The sequence below is a fragment of the Phaseolus vulgaris genome, chromosome 8 (assembly GCF_000499845.2).
Source record: "Phaseolus vulgaris cultivar G19833 chromosome 8, P. vulgaris v2.0, whole genome shotgun sequence".
Taxonomy (NCBI): Eukaryota; Viridiplantae; Streptophyta; class Magnoliopsida; order Fabales; family Fabaceae; genus Phaseolus; species Phaseolus vulgaris.
Genome location: NC_023752.2, coordinates 58457548 through 58480771, shown reverse-complemented (window position 1 = coordinate 58480771; position 23224 = coordinate 58457548). Strand labels below are relative to the sequence as shown.

The window sequence follows — 23224 nt, the reverse complement described above, 5'->3', positions numbered from 1 at the left end:
TCTATGCTAAATATATATTATATTGAAGTAACAGACAAATAAAGTGGGTGTGGAAGCTAACTCATGGATAGTAACAGTAGGTGTCCTTTTCTCTATTCCACTACCTTGGTTGTATCATCAACCTCATCAGAACTTGGAGGATCAAACTTATAAGAAAATAACTATATGGTTTTAGGAATATTATTCATGCCAAATATAATTCAAAATTGTGGCTGCCATAACTTAGTCACTCAAATTATGTGGTATTGTATAAGGTCTAAAATCTTACTCAGAAAGAAAAACTATATAAGTCTTCGATCGTCAACTTCATTCTGTCCATACAAATAATTTCAATAGATGTTTTTTTTCTTAAGTTTCATTGTTACTTGACAACTACTTTTGTTGTTTTTCCATGAGGATTTTAGTTGTGTTTTTATTCCCTATTCAAGAACAAGCTATTGATAAAAATTAACATTGGCATATTATTAATACATAAATATTAACTTCAGGCATTATATTATTAATGTCTATACTAACATATTAGATATATATGAAAACAATTGTAACACACAACATTTTTTTGTTTAATAATACAGGACATTTTTATGGTGACAACAATTATTTATAGTGATAAAAACTAAATTTAAAAAATGTCAAGTATAGAAATCAGAAATACTACATTTTATATGTGAAAACACTTTTGATCTATTTATTATATTATATTAAATTAAATTCTAACAAATATTGAACTCCGGACAAAATTAAACGTGTAAAACATGAAGCTATATTTTGTTATAAAAATTACCCATAATGTATATTGCGTAAATATATAGGTATAAAATGGATTATTTGATTGGATGAGAATTTAAGAGAGAATATTAGATATTTTAAGTTTTTCACTTTTTTTTATAGCTTTTGTGTGATCTGAAATTTCCAATTTCTTTCCTAAAGTCAAATACTGTCTCGTTACGATATTTAAACGTGACGCGAAATGAAAGGTGATAGCTACGTTCTTTACCCAGAAAAATAATGGGTGAACCATATTTCATATCTTTCTCAAACCCATTAATTTTACACTTATAATATTCATAAGAAAAATATAAAGCTACGGTGGTAACCAGTTTACTCATATTAAATATATGATTTTAAAATGAATATATTTAGAGCACCACAACAAAAGATAAAATAAAATAATATTATATTGTATATTTGTAATTATTCTCATAGTAAATACATAGATAAAAAGAATAATTCTTCCTAAAATATACAATTTTAATAAATAATGAAAAAGCTGAAACTCATCTATGACTTGACAACATAAAAGTACAATAATTAAGATATAATTATCAAATTTTAAGTAATTTCTCACATTTATCAAGTTACGTCGAATCTAGTAAAATGGTAAGTTATTCTAAGAAGGATGCACATTGATTCAAGTTGCATATTCTAAAAATGTTATGATAAAATTTAATGAAGTCAAAGTATCAATTAATCATTATCATGCATAAAATATTACATATTGATAAATTAATGGAATATATTGATAATATTAGTGTTATTATAATATTATATGAGATAACAATTATAACCTATTATAGTCCAATATATATTAATCAATCGACAAAAAATAAAAGAAAAAAATTCATAATTACAATATTCATAGGTGATTGATAAGATGATTTCTAGCATGTTGATTTTTGAGTGATGGTAAAGAAAATTTTGTTAAATCCTCCTCTGAACACTAAATACTCTAATTGGGGATTGAATAATTTGGGTTAAGTTCTTTATAATAGATTATCTCTAATTCTTTTAAGTTTGAGCTAATGTGTTTATTGAAATGAAGATTTAATATAAATTGAATAGAAATTCATTTACAAATAATACCTTTTTGACGTCCAAATCTGTAAGTAAATAAACAAAAATAATAAATACAAAATAAATAAAATTATTGATATGAATTATGATAATATCGTTTAATTATTGATATTTTTATCATATTAGATTATATTAATTTTTCATAACATAATAATATACTATAAAGAGTTGAACCATTAAGTTCTATATCTTACCGGGATTATATAATATAACAATATTGAAAGTAAAATCGGCTAGTTTTTTAGTTTTGTCTCTTATAACAAAATAAATAATTATTTTTAAATATATAAGATATTTAATAGGGTGTCTCCAAATGGTGTAGGTAATACATTTTATATATATATATATATATATAATTTATGGAAAGACAAGGAATTTGGAAGTTGCAGTATATATAAGGCCACATCAACATCAGTTGTACTAAAAAAATAAAATTAAAAGTGAGTGCGACCGAACAGAACAACAAATCAACGTGCTTCCACCCATGCCACAAGGATGAGTGGCAAGAATTTTCATATTCCAGATTTGTGTCTTATTATAAAAGAAATAAACAGAAAGTGCTGCTAATAAAAAGACAAGAATAAATAATACATGTAAGAAAAAGTGCAAAACTCTTTACATTATAAACAATAATACATCATTTTTACTTCAGAAAAGCAAAACCAGAATAATTTATAATTAATAACATTGTAAAACAGTTTTAACTCAGTGCACTTTCATTAAATTAAAAAAAATAAAATAAAGGAACTTATTTCCATTATCATATTGCACATGGATATATGTATTTGTACATGAAAAAGTGAGAAGTCAGGGGAAGTTGGTAATGCTAACAAGAGGTGTGTTCTTCCTAATGGTTATCTGTTTATTCTTCTTAATTAAAAACTTAGAATGAGATTGAAAACAAGGCAAAAGGAAAGGGTAGAAAGTTTTAAATCAAAACAAGCCAAATGCCCAAGATTCTGAATCCGTGACCATTCTTGAGAACTGAGTGAGAGAACCATCAAACACTTGGTTTCCATCAGAATCATCATCTTCGTTAATCAGCCAATTAAGTTTGGAAATGAAGTCATCATCATCCCACAAGGCCATAGCGCTATTGTTGCTGTTCTTATCTTCATGGTTGTTATTGTTAATAATAAGACTACTATCACTGTAATCACAACACCATTCAAAATCAGGTAGCTGCAGGTCTTGAAGGATGTTGGTTGAATTTGAAGAAGAAGATGAAGAGGTGGATGAAGAGGAAGGAGCACAAGGCATTAGAATCTCATTAGGTTCAATTATTGGAACTTCATCTGTGCAGAACCCATTATTCACTAGCTGGTTAAGCTCCATTGTGTCAAATTGGGGTGTTGCTATGATTTGGTCTTCCCCTCTGGCTTCAGTACTGGTGGTTGATGACTCCAGTGAAATCTCTGGCTCCTTACTAGGGTCAACCTTGGGGTCAAAGTCAACTTGCAGAGGTTGTTGGTTTTGCTCTTCTTCTAGTGGTTGGTGTAGTTGTTGTTGATTGGGTTGATTTTGGGTTTGTTCAGTTGCATTAGGGAGTGGTTTGTGTGTGATGGGATCAATGCCCATTTTCTTGAGTTTTTTCTTTATGTGGGTGTTCCAATGGTTTTTAATCTCATTATCAGTTCTTCCAGGGAGATGAGAAGCAATCTTGGACCATCTGAAAAGAAAAAATGACAAATTAATAAAATAGTATATATAAATATGTGTTCTTATGATAAAAGAAAACACGCGAAAGAAAGATTCCATCATTAACATAAGGTCCACACTGAGATCACTTGAAAGGAAGAATGACTTTATGGCCACTAAAATGTTCCAAATGCCATGCAAGTTACGAAATCAGAAATTTTTTCCCACAGGACAAATTTCGCCCTATTTACTTTTCTACGTCAATCAGACCCAGTTTTAGTCAATTTTAACTGCAATCATGAGCAGTTCCTTTTTACTTTTTCAATCCTGAAAAAAAGAAAAAGGATAGAGCTTGGTCTACAATTTTTGTACGCCTCCTTCCCCTAGCTGGTGCGACCCATTATGGGGCCACGTCTTTTGCCTAAGATGAATAAAGAAATTACAACTTGAGGTGTATGTGCTATAGAATAATAAATTCAATTTGGTTGGTGCGTTTGGTGATACTTAAGATATCTTTGGATGCTTTTAATCATTTCCCTGGATAACCATACTCTAATATTTCAGATGAGCTTAGCAATCATTTTGTTTAATCATTAGTAAGAAAAAAAATATACATGCAGAAAAGGTAAACAGAGGAAAATGGTGGGAGAGGAAATAACCTATTGCCAAGTTGAGCATGAAGATCAATCACCATTTTCTCTTCGTATTCTGAAAGAAGACCTCTCTTTAAGTCTGGTCTAAGGTAATTTGTCCACCTCAGTCTGCAACTCTTCCCACACCTTAACAGTCCTGCATGGAGTCACACCCCAATTGTTAGTCTTAATTTCAGCAAAGTGATTCTTTCTGCCTACCATTTGTGTTCCAAATTACAAAACTAACATGAACACGAGGGAAAAATGTATGACCCTCCTCTCCCCAAATGAAACAGCACAAGAAACACATTCAAATTCAAACATTTAATGTATTCTTGCAGTTAAAAAGCCTAAACATGTTTTGAAGAGTAGTTCTGGAGGGTGAAATGAATATGCCAATTTTGAGTGAACAGAGGAACAAGGAAGAAAGACCAAAAACCAATTGACCATAATGCAAAAACATTGATGAACCCATTTAAAAACAAAAGAGCAGAGGCATGAAAAACTTAGATTTCAGCTTCCCACTTAAAAGATATTCATTAAGGAATTGAATGGCTGCAAATTAAGGACTAAATCCCCATGTCACTATTTAAGAAATGCTCTAACCAATAGGAACAATGAGAGGAGACCTGCAAGCTTAGGGACAGCTCTCCAGCAGTATTGGCCATTGGTGAGGATGAAGCAGATGAGCTTCTTATCCTCCTCTGCAGTCCATGGCCCCTTCTTCAACCCAACTTTATCACAACATGGCTGTCTTCCCATTTTATACCAAAAGGGAAATGCTACAAAGCCAAGATATGAAAAACAATTCCCAAACACCTGAGGTGCAAATTGAGAGTGTCACTAGTTGAGAGAGAGAGAGAGAGAGAGTTTAAGGGAGTTAAGTTAGGAAAGAACACCACCACCTACTTATTTATATACACAAATCAACCACTCTAAACTCCAAAGTTGCCAAAAGTCCTCAAACCCCACTATCTCAATTTATCTTTTATTTATTGATGAACAAAATTGTGTGGATTATTCAAATGAATTTCTTTCTCTGTTACTTCTTGCTTGAATTGTTGTCACAAGTTTTGTTCAAAATGAACACGTGTGCATGAGGGATGAGGCACGTGCCGAGTCTCGATCAGAAAGCGCCACCTCATCGACCAACTTTGCTTGAGATGGAAGCGTGAGATACTCCACTCACTGACTCAAACCTCTTGAGGATGGTAAGAGTATTAAGTAAAAGTAAGACAATACCGCAAGTGATATACACACCAAAACTCTTCTCTCATCATTTTTCTTCCACTTTTTTTCATTTCTGCTAACTACTTCCAATGTGTGAAAGCGGTGCCAAGAGATCGCAAGAAACAAAAATGGATCATTTGTTTTAACTACTACTTTGCCTCAATAAAAACATCAACTCATTAAACACAACTTTGAATATTCGGATTCAGATCTATTCCCTAACTAGAAAAAGAAAATAAAACATTGTTAAATAAAATATTCAAACTATTACCTTTTCACACAACTAAACGTGAGCTTTTTGTACTTTGATGTCATAACTTTCATTTTCAGTCACCTAAATATCAATGTAAATGGTTTCAAAATTTTGTGAAATATAAGAAATATTCATTAAAATTTATGTAGTAATTACTATAAAAAAATAAATCTTCCTAAATTGATTAGGTTACACCTTTAATTAAAAAGTAAATTTATGTACTAATTACTATAAAAAATAAATCTTCCTAAATTGGATAAGGTTACACCTTTAATAAAAAAAATAAAAAATTTACATGCATATGACAAATTTAAATGTATATAAATCAAAGTTGAATTTATTCAACTTGCACAACTAATCAGTGTGAATGCACAACTAATCAGTGAAAGAGGAGTGAAATTTTGTCTACAATCTACGTAATATAATGTTGTTACTAATGATAATGATAGGAAATTTATTTGTCTTTGTATAAAAAGTTTAAATGGAAGATGATTACATGGTAAATAAATTAATGATTATTTTTAATATGGTGATTTTTTTAAAAATTATACGACATGAATATGACATGATGAATTGATATTAACAAATCAAGAAGGTTGTTGATTTCACCATAAACAATTAATTGGATGATATAATTTGTGACATTGAATTTTTTTATTTCTTTTAGAAACATATATGTATGAAGATGGTATAAACTCTACAAAGATTATTGTGGATACAGGAACAATTTTTGCAATGTCATGGAACACCACTATTTTTTTACAAAAATAATGATGTCTTATATATAGACATTCTTGATGTTTTAGAGATTCCATTAGACAAACAATGTATATGCTTGAATTATTAGTGGATGAAGGAAAACCTAAGGTGTATGAATTTTTATATCTTCAACTTATTTACTTATTGGACAACAAAAAAATTTAAAACACAAACATAGATTACTAACTACTTGATGACAGGGGAAAATATTTATTTTGCTCTCTATAATCCCTGAATAAATACATTTTTAATAAATAAACTATAAATTGTTTAAAATTCTTGCAATAATTAATTTTCAATACGAATATTATTGACAATTATTGACAGTTATTTGTTATATCCTATTATTATATCACCGAATGATGCTAGAAGTTCCTTATTTACTTCAAACAAATAATATATTATAGTAATAAAAAATTGATATTTGTATTACATTAAACTTATATAACCAGTACCTAAAAAAATTAGTACATATGAAGATAATTATGAATGCAACTATTGTTGTATCCACCTTTCGCGAAGATTAAAACAACAACCATGTAGATGGAAGAATGTGTTATATTAAATTTAATCCAAATGTTATTATATGCTCACACTCAACGAAGCTTGTATTTACATCCAATGTTGGAAATTTGATGTGACAATATGTCAATCTTCATTTCGAAGATGGGAAAAATATAGTTTAGCCTAAGAAAAAAAAAATGTTGCCATCAAATTGAACCAAAACATGTTTTTGATGTGTTTTAGTCAATATCGTTAACTTTGGTTTTCATGATAAAATGATTGATAAAATAAATATGAAATACATATCCCGATTTTTTTTATGCAATTTTGAAATTTGCTTTTCTGCCATGAAATGAAGGTAGGTAGCAAATATTTTTTCTATTTTAAAATAAAACTAATATAAAGAAAATAAATAAACATGATAATAACTTTTATATTTTTTTAAATCTGACTTCAGATATAATAAGCATGGTTAACACTCAGATAAAGCTTTTATATTTCACAGTCTATTATGTTAATTAATTTATAATTAACGTCTATCATCAATATAAATATAATACTCTGACTTCATAGCATAACTTCTGCCATCTTGCGAATGTTACAAAACCAAGCTAGGTCAAACCTTATCAAGTTGAAAAAATGGCGAAATGAAGAAGTGTTACGATTTCTAAATACTGTTTAAGAGGGCTCTCATAAAAAAATGTCAAACTAAATTAAATTTATGAATAGACTCCGATTTTAAATGCTGCGTTGAAGAGACCTCTTAACTAATAAATGGAATATTAATTTTGTGAATAATTATTTGCACACAAAAAATTAGAGTTTTTTTTCCACTTTGTTCATCTGTATATATGAATGTACTAAATTTATTATCTTTGTAACTATTACCTTAAAAATCACTTTTATATTTGTCATAATAGTTTCTTTTTTATTAATTGACAGTGAATATCAATTTTAAGAAGAAAATTATTAAATAAAAATTAATTTTAAAGATTAAAAATTAATGGTATTTAAAGTAGTTTTCAATTATTAATAAAAATTTATAAAATAATTTTTAAATTAATTTTATTTATTTATTTATGGTTCAACTCTTATACAATAAATACATAATTCAACTTCTAACCGTACCCTCTAAACCAAAAAGACAAAAACACAATCCATTCTAAGAATCTAAAAACCTTAAAAACATCAAATAATCAAATGCATACATTCCAAAAGGTTCCAAACACCAATTAGAAAAGGAAACCGAAGTAGTGCGAGATTTTGCAGAAATCCAAGACCAAACATTTGCATGCATCCGGGTACAAACTTCAGACGCGTCAGTCACACTCCTGTTGAAAATAATAGAATTTTTGTGATTCCATATTTTTTCCACGACCCCCACCCAACTTGTATTCCACACTTCATTAATCAAATCGAACCGGAGGACATATTCATCCTAAATTGGACAAAGTTTGAGTTAAGATCATTGTGAGACACGAAGATTGGACAAATAAATTTAAAAATAATAATAATAATATTTTTTTTTTGTGTTTGTGTTTTTGGTGAGTTATATTTCCTAGGTACGTAGGCAGAAAATGAAACAGCAACAACCTAGTAAACAGTGTAGAGCGTTTGAATTTGACATTTGCACACTATTGTTTGTGTTGACTATTGTGCAATGAGAATAGCATCGTCCTATATAGTTACATGGTGAATGGACTTAACTGTGATTGTTTTATCCAAATTGTTGCTTCACTGGCGAAACAAGAGTGATGTTTTGTCTGCTTAAATATATCCCACATATTCGTAAATCATTCAGAAAGCTAACTTCACTATTTTAATGTGATCATGGTAGGTTCAAAGATATATACGTCATGTACCATCTTCGTATATAACCTTATCCAAAAAATATTCTTTCTTTTGTGGATATGGTTTATTAGTATCTTAAAGTTTCATCTAACATTAAACTAATTTTATAAGAAATTAAGTAAACTTTAGTTTATAGTTTTCACTCAAAATTAATAATAATCAACCTAAAATTCAACATATTAACTCATTGTAGTACATTCTTTGATTATCCCAAAAGAAAATGAAAAACACGTAACAATGGAAAGTGAATAGGGCAGAATTTTTAGCTTAGAAAGTTGAAAAACTATATAGAGATTTCAGATTCCTTCGCAAAACTTTAAATGCCTTTATAATCTTTTGAATGGAAAGAGCAAAAAAAAAAAGGGCTGATTTTTTTATAATAAAAATAGAAATCTATGTGTTGAGAATTAATTTTTTATAATAAAAAAAGGCTAATTTACATTTTATAGAGGGTAACGTGACTTTAAAAAAATCATATTCACATTCATGAGTTGAGAATTAATTTCTTAAAACACTAAACAAATATCATCGAATAAAAACCACGTTTGATCACGGCAAGAAACTATCAGCGTTACTGAATATGTCTCAAAAACCAAGCCGATTAAAAAAAATGTCTCGAAAACCATGCAACATATAATTTTCACCTGCTAAATTTGTCTTCATCGATGAGTTAAAAAAGAGGTATTTAAAATATTTCTAATTTTTAATTTTTAAATTATGTTAGATTTTTTTTAATGTATATAATAAAGTTGTTTAAGCATATGTCAAAATAACGGTGAACAATTATTAGATTGGATAATTTGAGGATTTAATTCAATCTAAATATATTAAGTTTAATTTTTTTACATGATTAAGTCAAATTTAACCTTGTTTAAACCGATTCAAAATTTTATATTGGGTAATGAGGTATGTAGGTAAAATCTGATATATATATATATATATATATATATAATTAGACAATTTAGTTATTCTATTTTTTATTTATTTAACAATTTAGTTATTTGTTTAATTTTTTATATTTAATTTGTATTTTCAATTTGTATTTAATTTTTTTAAAAACAATATTTAAAAGTTACAAGCTTTAACGAAATTATATTTTAAATTTGTAACCAAAATTTACTAAACTCGATCATAAGTGTATTAGGTTAGATTGAGTAAAAAAAGTTTACAAAATATTTCTATCAAGATCACTAGTGACTTGGCAAACATTAGCTTTTTTTTTTATAGTTGAATTCAATCTTCTATTAACTAACAACTTCTTTTGTTATTATTTGTTGAGTTCCCTTCAATGTATACATTGCTTTTAATTTTATATTTTTTCCAAACACCAGTGATTCAGTTCTCTACCATGCATCCAGGTCCCAAAAATTAATCAAGACCTGCTTCTTCTAACTGCTACTTATGATTAATTTGCTAAATACGTAACTAAATAATTTAGTAAAGGTTTTTTATTAATTTTGTGTTTATATTGGAATTATACTTAAAACTGAAGCTTATAGTTTTTGGTTGATAGTGTGTAAATATTGTATTATTTTTTGTGAGTAGAGTAGCAATCTTTGACGTACAACAACTACTCATGTTGGACTTAACTGCTTAGTGGCACCTAATAAGTGATTATATAAAACTGGGTTTAAGCTTTTGGCTTTTTTTAATCACTTTGTTACAATTTGACGTCATTCTGACGTGAGGGTGGTGTGTGCAACCACTGATGTTCTTTTGGGGTTTCACATGTAAGTGAGAGACAGAATTGTCCTGCACAACCAGAGTGAGGAATGATGCCTGTGTTATTACGTTAAAAAGTGTTTCAGTTTCAAAGTCACGAGGACAATGATTTTCAAAATCTTCCAACAAAATAAATTAATTCTTGACTATAAGCAAGGAGCAACAATTTCGAAGCTAGGGTTCAAAATATGTTGTGCTTAATTGGAAAGCTTTATCATCATGTCTAATGGAGTATTAATGAAAATAATTATCCAAGTACACAACTCTGTGGAGAAGAATCAAGAAACTATGCATCACAACGTGCTTTTTCAACTTTCTTTTTTCCACTACTTAATCACACCTTTAGACAACCAAGTGCATGCGTGTAGAGCTCTCAACAAATCAAAAATCTCAATTCTGATTCGCTCAATTATAGTCATTAGGTGCTTAATACTATATTATATTCTTATTTTCCTTTCTGTTTATATATAATATAACAATTTCATTTCATTTCATTTCTCTATTCAATACACTTCATGCTTACATCACCATTTTTCCCTCAAGAACATTACAAATTGACGTTGCTGACTTCACGGTCAACTCAAATGTTAGGTGCTTCTCTCAAATCCACAAATTTTTCCAATTAGTAAAATAAATACGTGAGATTTTCATTTTTGTCCAAGGGTGATGTTTTTTCTTCTCCTTTGATTCGTTTTCTCGTAGAAATTTCATGGACTTTGGATCATGCATTTATACGTATACTAAGCTTTTATTGCTGAACAAAAAAAAAACGTATACTAAGCTTTCAATTATTGCTGTGTGAATGTGTTAGAAACGTTGCATTCAGATCATATATATATGTATATTGAAATTAGTTTTGAAGAAAGAATTTAGCATATCGCAGACGCAATTGAAGAGATATGGTAGCAATCTAATTTGAGTACAAAGATTTTGAGAAAAGTCTACCAAGGAAGGAAATAATGCATAGATCATATTTTAGGGCTGCTTGAAAGCAACTCATAAAAAAAATCTCAGCCATGGCTTTCAAGTTTAGTGAAAAATACTTGTGTGCATGTATTTGTCATTTCATTGTTATCACTGACTAAACAGCAAAGAAGAAGAAGAAGATAGACGACTATAGCCAAAGTCCACAAAAACCTACATACCAATATATGAATTAATAATGACCATTCAATAAAAAAATATCAAATTATGTAAATTTATTTCACGGTTTTAAATTTAAATAAAACAATATTTATATGAAAAGTTATTTAAGATTAATTTAATCTCATAAAATTTGTTGTGAGATTGAATTAAGTTTAAATTTTACTTTTTAAAATAATATTAAAGTTTTTTATGTTTATTATATTATTAGTTATTGGTTCCGTGTGTCTCTAAGTTTGATATATCCAGTTTTTAGTGTGCAGGGTGCATAATAATTCAATAAAATTCGAGTTTTTTGTGTTTTATTTCAATAAAAATTAATGACTGCTGAAAAAGCAAATTAGCAATATACAGATAATTTTTCCCCTCTCAGGAAAACAACACACAGAACGTGAAAGCGTGGGCTTTTGGACTCATTTAATCGGCCTTTTGTCTGTTGGGTATTATTTTTCTAGAAGATTTCTTTTTGCACCACTAAATTTTTTTTAACGAATTAGTGTTAAGATAACGATAAAATGAATAAATAAAAAATAAACTTACACAGTCAAATTCATAAAATAATAATAATAATAATAATAAATTAGTAGTAAAAATATGAAAAGATATATTTTTATTGACTTAGTAATAGTTTATATTTTCTAATATTTTTATTAATATGAAAATTTAATCTTCCAGTATAATATTATAATTTAATTTAATTGTAATATTTAATATTATTGCACAATTTATATATATATATATATTGCATTAATATGTATTTTTTTTTAATTTAAAAAATTATATTTTATTAAGAATAAGAAATAAGTAAAATTTATATATTTTACTGCATATTTTTTAGTATTAAATTTAGAATAATTTATTGTTTAGGAGGAATAATTATTTTATTAATTTAAAAACCATTACTCCTAAATATTTTATAATTAATTAAAATGATATTAAATATTTTAATTGATTTAATGATATATAATTAATTATAGACAATTATATGTTTACACATATATATAAATATATATTCATATAAATTTATTAATTTCATATTTTTGGGAAAGATATTATGTTATGTAAATGTAAAGGTTTATTTTTAAATTAACTTTTCCACCATTAAATTTAAGAAAAAGGATACATCCACAATCAGTGGTTAGCACACGAAGACGATCTGCATGCGGTCGAAATGAGTATCAACTATGGTTTCCCGGTCCAACAACTTGTGTGAGGGTGGTGGCGACTCCATGTGGTGACTGGGAACAATCTTGTCAATGCAGGTTGAAAGCTAAATTTTGCAGTGCAGGTGCATGCAGGTTGGGTGTTTGTCCAGCTTTTGTAGCGAAAGATTTGAGGAGAAATGTGCATGCAAGTTCGGTGTTGGTCCAGCATTTATAGCGAAAGATTTGAGGAGAAATTGATTAGGAAACAGAAGATGTGCAAAGATGAAAAGAAAATTTAGTGTTAAGAGTATCTGTTATAACCATGTAAAGTTGTGTAATACATACCCATCTCTTCTCTATTCACGGTTACATTACTCAATAATATAATCAATTTTTTTTTTCAGCAATAATAATATGAAAACATAATTAATTTTTTTGAAGAAACATGATTGATTATGTCAGAGAATCTTAAACTCTTTCTCCATTGCGATTACGTGCATTTCATTAATCATCACATCAAGCAAGGAATACTCGTCTTCATTGACGGTAATACCTCATGCTTTCCATGGAGTCATCACCACCCTTACCGACGTTGCTGAACCCAAAAACCTTCATTGACCCAGATTACAACCACCTGCAGATTGTGTTCATGTGATGTCTCATACTCTCGGTGTTCACCTATTGTATGGTGGTTAAGTTAAAGGAGTGTGCACACAATCGTCAACGACGGACAGCGACAATGACATCGGAATCGATACCAGTACTGGCAATGGCACCAGCAGCGGATATGGCACCGGCACCGATACCGGCAACGACACCGGCAGTGGAAGAAGGATAGAGGGAATAAGAGATTAGTCAATAATATGTTAATAAGATGTCTAATGAAATGTTGTGTATTATACTTTACTTTCAAAAAGTAGGATATTCATCTTACTTGACCTAGATGATTACTAGGTTTGAGTTTTATGACATTGGAGATATCCTCTTCTCCTTCTTTAATATTTCCCATCAATTAAATTTTCTTTTGTGATGTTCTCCACACTTTTACTAGTGACACTGGAAGGTGTCACTAGTAAAAGCGAGGAGAACCCTAAATTCTTTCTTCATTGCGATTACGTGCGCTCCATTAATTACTACGTCAAGCAAGGAATACTCATCTTTATTGACTGTAATACCTCATGCTTTCCATGGAGTCGCCACCACCCTCACAGACGTTGTTAAACTCGGAAATCTTCATTGACCCTGATTACGACCACCTGCAGATCGTGTTCACGTGTTGTCTCGTACTCTCGATGTTCATTTATTGTATGGTGGTTAAGTTAAAGGAGTGTGCACGCAATCGACGACGGGCAACGACAACGACACCGGAACCAGCAGTGGAAGAAGGATAGAGGGAATAACTGGTCAATAATATGTTAATAAGATGTCTAATGAAATGTTGTATATTATACTTTACTTGCAAAAAAGTAGGATATTCATCATACTTGACCTAGATGATTACTAGGTTTGAGTTTTATGACATTGGGGATATCCTTTTATCCTTATATAATATTTCTTATAAATTAAATTTTCTTTTGTAATGTTCTCCTCACTTTTACTCAACCTTAAACCCTAAATTCTTTCTCTATTGCGATTACGTGCGCTCCATTAATCACCACGTCAAGCAAGAAATACTCATATTCATTGACTGTAATACCTCATGCTTTCCATGGAGTCGCCACCACCCTCATAGAATAATAATATCAATATTCTTAAATAATTTAATTTTACCTATGAATAATAATTCGTAGTTAAAATTCACATGTTATTTATGATTTTTTTTTGTGCGTAATAGTGAAATAACAAAATAACTCAAATTGGTAATAACAAATTTTCTTATAGTGGTAATCAAAATACAGTTTAAAAAGAGTAGTGAAAAAGAGATTGTATGGATTTTGTACACATGAGCTACTTAGGGAAGATAACATGTTAAGATCAACTAAGGAGTTAGTGATGTAAAAACGTAACTAGAACGGTTGGGTATGGTTAGGTTGTGATTTTTTTTAAAAATATGAGTGAGAGATTCATCCTTTAAATATAAGTATAACAGATTATACAATAACTCATTGCAACAAACATTGACAATAAGACAAGTATATGAGATTGGGAAAGGGAGTGAAAATGAAAGTTTCACTGGATAAGAAACTGATTTTGGATGGGAGAAGAACAATTCATGTTGGAGATATGTGTTGATGATAATTTTATTCACATTTAATAATTTTAATCATATATAATTGAAATATAATAATAAATAAATTTATTATTTTAATTAAGATTCATATAATTAAATTTATTTAAATTTTAAATATTATTTATGTTAATTTTGTGTTTTTAGAATAAACATATGAAGAAAGTGTTTATCTTTTATGAATTAACCAAATATATAAAAGTTCAGGTTTATTCTTTAAATAAAAAAACATAAGCAAATACTTGAGAGGATTTTATGCAAAGTGGGAGATATTTTTTCCACTTAGAAACTGAATTTTCTCCATTATCTATATTCATTTATCAATAAATTAATGTATTTATTTTTTATTTGTTGCAATCTTGTAACATCATTAAATAAGAAAATTATCTACATGAAATATAGCTAGTAAGGTTTAGTTTTGGAAATAAAATATTAGAAAAACCTTATAAGAATAGTCTTTAAAATCAAATTAAAATTTGAGATATAAAGCTAATTAAGGAATATATTAATATTTTTTATATTTGAGTGAAATATAAAAGTGATAATAATAATAATAATATTTTTTTTTCATTTGTATTATACATCATAAATCGTACAAAAAATCCAGAAAACCTAGATAATTAAGCCCAATGTATTTATAATACATTGGAGCTTCAGACAACTCCAAGAAGATATTCTTCCCATCTAACGTTTTTCAACTTGCACCCTACACACTTTTAAATTTCGAAAATGCCTTTCATTCTGGAAATAAAAACTCAAAATTAGAAATAATACATTATGAAAAAATAGATCTGGAAAAGATTATTGTGTTCCAAAAAATAAAAATTCAACCCAAAATATATTTTTGTAATACAAAAATTTCGTTTTAGAAAAATAAAAATCTGAAAATATATTCTGAAAAAGGGATCCAAAATGTATTTTGATTTGTATCTCCATTTTATTTAAGGACATTTTCGTTCTTTAAAACTGAAATTGGGGCAGTTATATGGTGCAGAAAGTAATTTCCCTCCAAGAAAAGGCCGAAAGTTCAAGGCTTTTGTTATTCTCACCAACCTTTTTGTTAAGTTAGTCTCCAAACTTGTTTAAAATAAGTTGAAAAAAGAGAGTAAACTCTGTATTTGATACGGGTTGCTTCTTCCTAACAACCCATATTAAATGTAAAAATACTTTTTGTTAATCTGTAAAAAAATAAATTAACTTTAAATTTCACATATTTTATATTCTGATATCTTCAAATCCGAAAATGCTTTCCAGATTTATAGAATTTAGAAGTAATTTAAAAAAAAATTAATTACATAATTTAAAAGCTACTCTCATATTTAAAAAATAATTATAAATGATGTAATTTAGAAAAAAAATTTATGAATTAAATAATTCAAAAACTAATTACGAATTAAAAAAAAAAATAATTATATAATCTAAAATATAAACTACACTTTAACATTTTTAAAAAATATATTTTTAAAATACAAAAATTTATAGAAGTTAAGTAAGAAGGTACGAAGGAATGGAGGTAGAAAAAAGCCGTCTTTGATTCCTTATCCCATATCTACTGTATGTATTAGATATGTCACCCGTGGGTTTTTTAATGGTATTTATCAATTTCATCTTATAAATCTTCCTAGAAATAATAAACCTAATTAATTACTTGACGATTAAAAATATCTTAATAGTCCACTATATATAATTGATAATTACTATAATTAATTATATTTAGGATGGATTTTTGTTTGGATAACTAAAATGTTGTTCTAAAATAATTTTAAAAGTATGCATGGAGCTGAAAAATATTAAATTTGAAGTGATAAATAAAATGATATTAATTGTAGAAGTGAAAGGTGAATGGGGAGTGTGTAGAGTAGAATGAGAAAATAAGGTAGTATTGTTATTTTTGAATGAGAAAACAAGGTACTAGAAAGAGAAAAGAGAGGGACAAGGAGAAGACATGTATATTATGTGTGTGGTATTCCTATTTTAGATTCCATTTCTATTCTTCACATTCCATTATCGTATCTACCTTTTCTTCTTTGGTCCGCGAAGTTTCTTGTTTCCTCCAACTACCTCTTTCTCTTTCTTTCTCTTTCTCTTTCTCTTTCTTTCTCTTTCTTTCAATTTCTCTTTTCGCTTTCTTCTATTCAGACACAATGGGTCTTTGGGATTCCTTCCTCAATTGGCTCCGCAGGTAAAACCTCGTTTCTACAATTCATATTCTTTACAATTTCATGTCATATTGGTTGAGGATTTCTGATTCAGATAGCCGCCTTATTAAAACTTGAGCTTAGGTTAATTGATTCAAGGCTTCCTTTTGAGATAAGTCCTTCAATGATTATGGGTTTCTGTGTGTTGGGTCAGCTTGTTTTTCAAACAGGAGATGGAACTTTCCCTCGTTGGCCTTCAGAATGCTGGCAAGACTTCTCTTGTCAATTCAATTGCTGTGAGTTACTTGCTTGCTTCATTGCAATTTGCTTAATTTACTGCCCTCAAATTCAATTTCGTTACCGAGTTTTGCTCTCGTGGCCTTGTTTTCACATTGCATTGATGTTTGGTTTTGTTTGCCTGCAGACTGGGGGCTACAGTGAGGACATGATTCCAACTGTGTGTATCTTCGTTTTATTTTTGCATCTTCGATTATTATATGTTTGAAGATTGTGAGCATGTTTTCCTTTGCATTGGAATGTAATTCTTGCTATTATTAAACCCAGGTTGGATTCAACATGAGAAAAGTGACCAAGGGAAATGTCACGATAAAGCTTTGGGACCTTGGTGGGCAGAGGAGGTTCCGAACCATGTGGGAAAGATACTGTCGCGGTGTCTCTGCCATTGTGTACTTTCTCTCTCAATGCTCTCTCTTTCAGATATATATTAATGCGTGCAAGAGCATATCTTCATTCATATACTTGCATGTCTTTCATTCTGTTTCTTTTGGCTTTGGATCACAAGTTTTCTATAGTGTTAGACTAACTGGATATTTTGAGTACATAGTTTTAACGGTAATGATTCCCCCCTCCTCCTCCTCCTCCTCCAAAGTTCTCAAGAAACTGCCAAAAATATATTTTTCTCCAAAGTAAGTTTGAGTTAAACACATTGACTTGTGATTCTTAGGTACCCCAGATAACAGCTTTTGGCTTTATACGTTTTCTTAACTTTTTAGTTTTTAGATTTTAAATATAAAATTGTCTGCGTTATACAATTCTTTGTTGGGGATTTTTTTCTGGATAGAGTGCCATTTCATCCCATTTTACTTAAGTTACCTCATATGGTTAGAGGGTTTTTTCTGGTTCCTTGGAGGAGTTTATAAAGAATCAACAATGTAAATGACACCCTTGTCCTTCCCCTAAGGGTGCATTTGTTTCTAGGCATAGCTAGTTATTTTTTGGAATATGTTGTTTTCATGTCTGTTATAAATTTTAAAAATAATTCCTTAGCAGTATTAATTCCCTGGCCAGTGAGACATTTCCAACTCTTGTTTTACTTCTTTTATTCCCATAATGAGGGATGGATATGCAGCTCTCCCATTCCTAAGCTATCTTGTCTTCCAACCACTACGACATTTCCACTTCTACCACATCCTTCCTCCCAACCTTTGAATTTTTCAAAACATTCCCAGAAATGTTAAATGTTGGCTAAACAATCATAAGCATATTTTTTTTAAATGTTATATACCGTGAAACACAAAGACCTCCTCTAAAGATCTTTTAGGAGAAAAGGAAAATTTTATTGAAGCCTACTCTTATAATGATTACCTATACTATTCTTTAAGTTTATTTAAGCTATCAGGGAAAAGACTTGGGAACAGTTTTTATTTGGATCTCTAATATGTCCCCTCAAACAAGTAGACTTTGGGATTTAAGTGTGGACAAATTTTATTTCACCACTACATTTGCTGAAGCATAATTTGATATGAGATGGTACTATTAAGAACTGAACTCCTGGTTTCCTCATGGAAGAGGCTCTAATTCAATATGATGTTCAATCATCCTGGAAGTATTATGCATTAGGAAAGGCTCGGGGATATTGTCATTTATATTGCTTAGATCTCTAACAACCAAGAATAGAGGATACTGACCCCAAAAGCATTTTGTGTAATGTTGTCTTCTTTCCTGTTCCAACACAAAGAATGGAAAACTTAATACTTGGTTTTGTCCAAATGTGTTGTTTCCAATTATCTAATGGAAGATGGTCATGCATGTTTCATCTTGTGGAGTGTTATTATTATATATAATATAGCCCTTTCAAGTTATTGAAGTTTCCATTCTCGGTGCTTTTACTCTTCTGTTCGTTTCATTAATGGATGCAAAGACAGGTATGTTGTAGATGCTGCTGATAGAGACAGTGTTCCGATTTCTCGAAGTGAGTTACATGAGCTATTGACAAAACCTTCTTTGGGTGGGATTCCTTTGCTTGTTCTTGGAAACAAAATTGACAAGTCAGAAGCTCTTTCTAAGCAAGCATTGGTAGATCAGCTGTGAGTTCTAGAAACCAACGTTGTCATATATATGTTGAAATTTGTCTTGATTCATTGTGTAACTAATTGAACATTGCATTTTCTGCATGGGTGATTGCAGAGGACTTGAGTCAATGAAAGAGAGAGAGGTCTGCTGCTATATGATTTCATGCAAGGACTCTGTAAACATAGATGTGGTCATTGACTGGCTCATCAAACACTCAAGAACTGCAAAATGATCTTTGGTTTGAGCAGTATTTCATTTTTGGTCAAAGATGCAAGGTGTTGAGGAAATTCCTTCGTGGTAGAATATATTTTCGTTAATTAGTTGTAGCTCAAGTTTGTTTGTATAGTGATCAAACCGGGTCAAATCTTCCATGCGACATCTTATGTGCCGTCAACCAATTAGTTGGTCTTTTACATTTTTTATCGTTTCAAATTTTAATATAATGAAGTCAGCAACTTTATTTTGTCTGGAAAATGGAATGCTAGTGTTTTCCTTATATGGGAGCGGAGGGGTGGAAAGCTTTTCTTTATGAATGCTTCCCAAATAAAATGTATTCACCATTTGAAAGTGTCCCAAAATTCAAGACTATTTGTCTAAGAAATTGGTAGTAGAGTGTTTTTTTGGTAATTTGTTTTCCATTATCTAGTTTTAAAGACGGCAGTTTCTTCCTGCACTCTTAAATTGAAGGGGGTGAAGGAAGCAATTGCCCAATGTTAATAGATGCCATTTGGATGGTTTGGTACGAGTATTCACCTGCCTGCTCCGGCAACACTGAGCTATGCACAAGAAGAACAAGACCAAATTAGTACTTAAGTGTATGATTATTTAAGTATAATACAATTATACGTTAATATTTTGTTTCTCTAAACACTCTTCTTTCTTCTCTCACAAGTCGTTTCAACTGCAGTTCATGGTTAAAATCTTCTCCATTAAACCATCAATCTTGGTATGTATCATGTTTATCAAGACATACGTGAGATCCTCATAATTTCCTTTTATTCATAACATCATGAGTAAAAACAAATTGATATTATTAAATGAAAATAAAACATTAAAGTAGTTTTACACTCAACAATTGATTACCAATTATTAGCATGTTTGGGTCTCGTTTGCAAGAGGTTAAACCTACATAAAGAAGCAATCGTTTTTTATGTTGAAACCAAACATATATTCGAGACAGGAGAACAGTTCCTAACGGACAAAAGTTACATTGGTTTCATAGGAGTATTTGTGTTGTTCTTTAATTAGAATTAGATTTTCATTTTTAATATTATACAACTCTTTTGATGTAAAACCTTTATTTATGACTATTTTATTAGAAAATTTAATTTTACTACAACTAGTCACAGAAGTAATCAGAATAGCAAAGCATCATGGTTATATATAAGGAATAGATTACTAGTTTCTTATTTAATATAATTGATGGTGATCGTGCACGAGTAGTACTTGACTTATATATAACTATAAAACTATCTTAAACAGAAAAAAAGTATTTAGTTAACTTAGTATATAATCATAATTAAGAGTTTCATAACTAATAAAAACACTAATTGTATTTTAACTATTTTTTATGAAAAATCTAAAATATGGACGAAATTTAAGAGCTAAAGAGAGAAAAAAGAAAAAGAAAATAAATTAAGGTTTAAAAGCACAATGTTTAATCATGGATGGAAAACAAATGTTTATTGACATTTTCAACTCTTATAAAGTTGTTGTATTTTCTTATCATCAATTGCCACAATCGCCACCGGGTCCTCCAAATTGGAGAGAATATCCAACTGTTCCTCCTAGATCTCCATAATATTTAGCATTAAAACAATTAGATTTGTCGACAAATGTATTCATTAAGTATAGAGGAGGTCCATAATCTGTTCTTGAATCATTTTGAAATGAGATAAACCTAAAATAACAAGCATGGGAAAAGTTTTTATCTGGGAAGTATCCCGATCCCATTTGAGGACTTGGAGTATTAGGAGGAGTAACTGTTCTCCCACCCCATCCCACTTGATCAGCCGAAGCCATGTTCGAGAACAATTTTGCTGGAAAATATCCAATATCTTCCCCCTGAATATTTAACCACCAATTTTTAGAGTTTGGGTCCTGAAAATATATATATAGTTTTCAATCAGTTATATAATATCATTATTAATATTACATAGTGAAAGTTATATTTAATTCATACTAGTAGTATAGGCATCAACATGACCTGAGTAATCTGAATTAGAAACTCAATCGATGTTCCGCCGTAGAGAGATGAATTGGATATGCGTCCACCTAGGAAGGTTCCTTGATGAATTTGGACAAAACCAGAACAATGGACATTGTAGCATCCTGTCTTCTTAAAATTATCTGACTGTAACATTTATGAATATTATATAATTATGTAAATAAAGTTATCATATAGTATAATATCTCATTTGATAATGTTAGTAAGGATTTTTACTAGAAAAACTAGATAAGTAAAGATTACAAAACAAGTAAATAAGTGTTTGCTTACTGTCCATGCTGCGTACAAATAAGTTGCTGTATCACCACCATGTAATCGTGGAGCCACCTTTCACACAAATTAAATGATGAGTATGAATTAAAACCCACATGATGAGTATATGTAAATGCGTACACAATTCTTTTATTAAGAATAAGTGTATCAAATTAAAACTTACATGCCATCCGAAAGAAATTTTGTTAGTGCCTTCTTTGTGTCCATTTTGAACCCATGTATTAGAAATGGATGTTTGATCATTCCTTAGGACTCTCGGATTATAAATGCTATTTCTTCCACTAACTTTGTAATAAGGACCAAAATTTGGTATAAGATATAATTCTGCATTCTACAAAATTAAATAGATTTAAATAATGATTCAAATCAAAATATTAGTCGTGATGAATTCATTTTATAGAAATAAAATTTCAAAATTTTAAACTCTATCATACAATAAAAAACTTACATGAAAACCAGGATAACCTTGAACCATGCTTTGACTATATAATAACGATCTTCCTTGAATAAGATCATTCTTTGTTGTTCTTCGAATGGGAACAGTTCCCTTTGGACATTTCTCTTTTCCAAGCCCAAATATGAGTACATTCGATGAATTCTTCATACTTATTTTTTCATATGAATTTTGAAAGCTAGGTTTTCTCTAGAAATAAATAAAACAAGTATTGTAAAAAAATGACTAGAAATTATCACATTTAAAGATTTAAAACAAAAAAGTGTACCTGTAATTTGTAGTCCTTTAGTAAAGGATGATCAAATGCTGGTTGTTCGTAAATATTAATGCAATCAACAATATATCCAAATTTTGTCTTTTGAAATTAACATACAAAATATATAAAAGAATTAATGAAACCACTTGGTGATATCAAATTGAAGAAAAAAAAACACAATGAAATAGAAGAAGAAGAAGAATATGTACTTGAATACTCTTGATAGGAGGCTTGTTAATGAGTTTTAATTCTCTTTCCAGCTCCAAATCATCTTTTTGAATAGCATGAACTCCATGACTATCATAGCTTTTTAACAAGCAAAAGACAAAGAAGAATATCTTGATCATTTCTGGTGCGGGACTCTTCTATCTATCAAATAAAATGAGTGCTTATTTGATCACCTTATGGAATTGCCTCTTTTATAGCTATTTTTTGCAGTCAACAAGGAATTAAATGATTGAAGGGTAAATAGATTATATAAATTCGCAGTCAAAAGAGATTGTTTTTAGAAATAAAAAATAAATAATTATTATGTTAATTAAATTATATATTATATGAAAGATCAAAATAATTATTGATATATCTAAATTAATTTTTATTTTCAA

General features: G+C 29.4%; 3 protein-coding genes across 3 annotated transcripts; 1 reads left to right on the top strand and 2 right to left on the bottom strand.

Moving 5' to 3' along the window:
- Positions 1-2541: 2541 nt before the first annotated feature.
- Positions 2542-5168, bottom strand: LOC137826360 (transcription factor MYB20-like). The gene is made up of 3 exons (XM_068632299.1): positions 4754-5168; positions 4152-4281; positions 2542-3523 (listed from the first exon to the last, which is right to left on the bottom strand). Exons 1-3 carry the CDS (start codon positions 4884-4886, stop codon positions 2788-2790), a joined length of 999 nt encoding a protein of 332 aa, XP_068488400.1. The 5' UTR covers positions 4887-5168; the 3' UTR covers positions 2542-2787.
- An 11630-nt stretch (positions 5169-16798) lies between these two features.
- On the top strand, positions 16799-20036 carry LOC137825509 (ADP-ribosylation factor-like protein 8c). The gene is made up of 6 exons (XM_068631192.1): positions 16799-17140; positions 17311-17392; positions 17521-17553; positions 17661-17782; positions 19262-19423; positions 19524-20036. The coding sequence occupies exons 1-6, from the start codon at positions 16854-16856 to the stop codon at positions 19639-19641; spliced, it is 804 nt and encodes a 267-aa protein (XP_068487293.1). The 5' UTR covers positions 16799-16853; the 3' UTR covers positions 19642-20036.
- A 990-nt stretch (positions 20037-21026) lies between these two features.
- On the bottom strand, positions 21027-23012 carry LOC137825795 (protein neprosin-like). Its single transcript, XM_068631585.1, has 7 exons — positions 22829-23012; positions 22632-22718; positions 22358-22552; positions 22073-22240; positions 21907-21963; positions 21616-21762; positions 21027-21509 (listed from the first exon to the last, which is right to left on the bottom strand). Exons 1-7 carry the CDS (start codon positions 22964-22966, stop codon positions 21138-21140), a joined length of 1164 nt encoding a protein of 387 aa, XP_068487686.1. The 5' UTR covers positions 22967-23012; the 3' UTR covers positions 21027-21137.
- Positions 23013-23224: the final 212 nt, after the last annotated feature.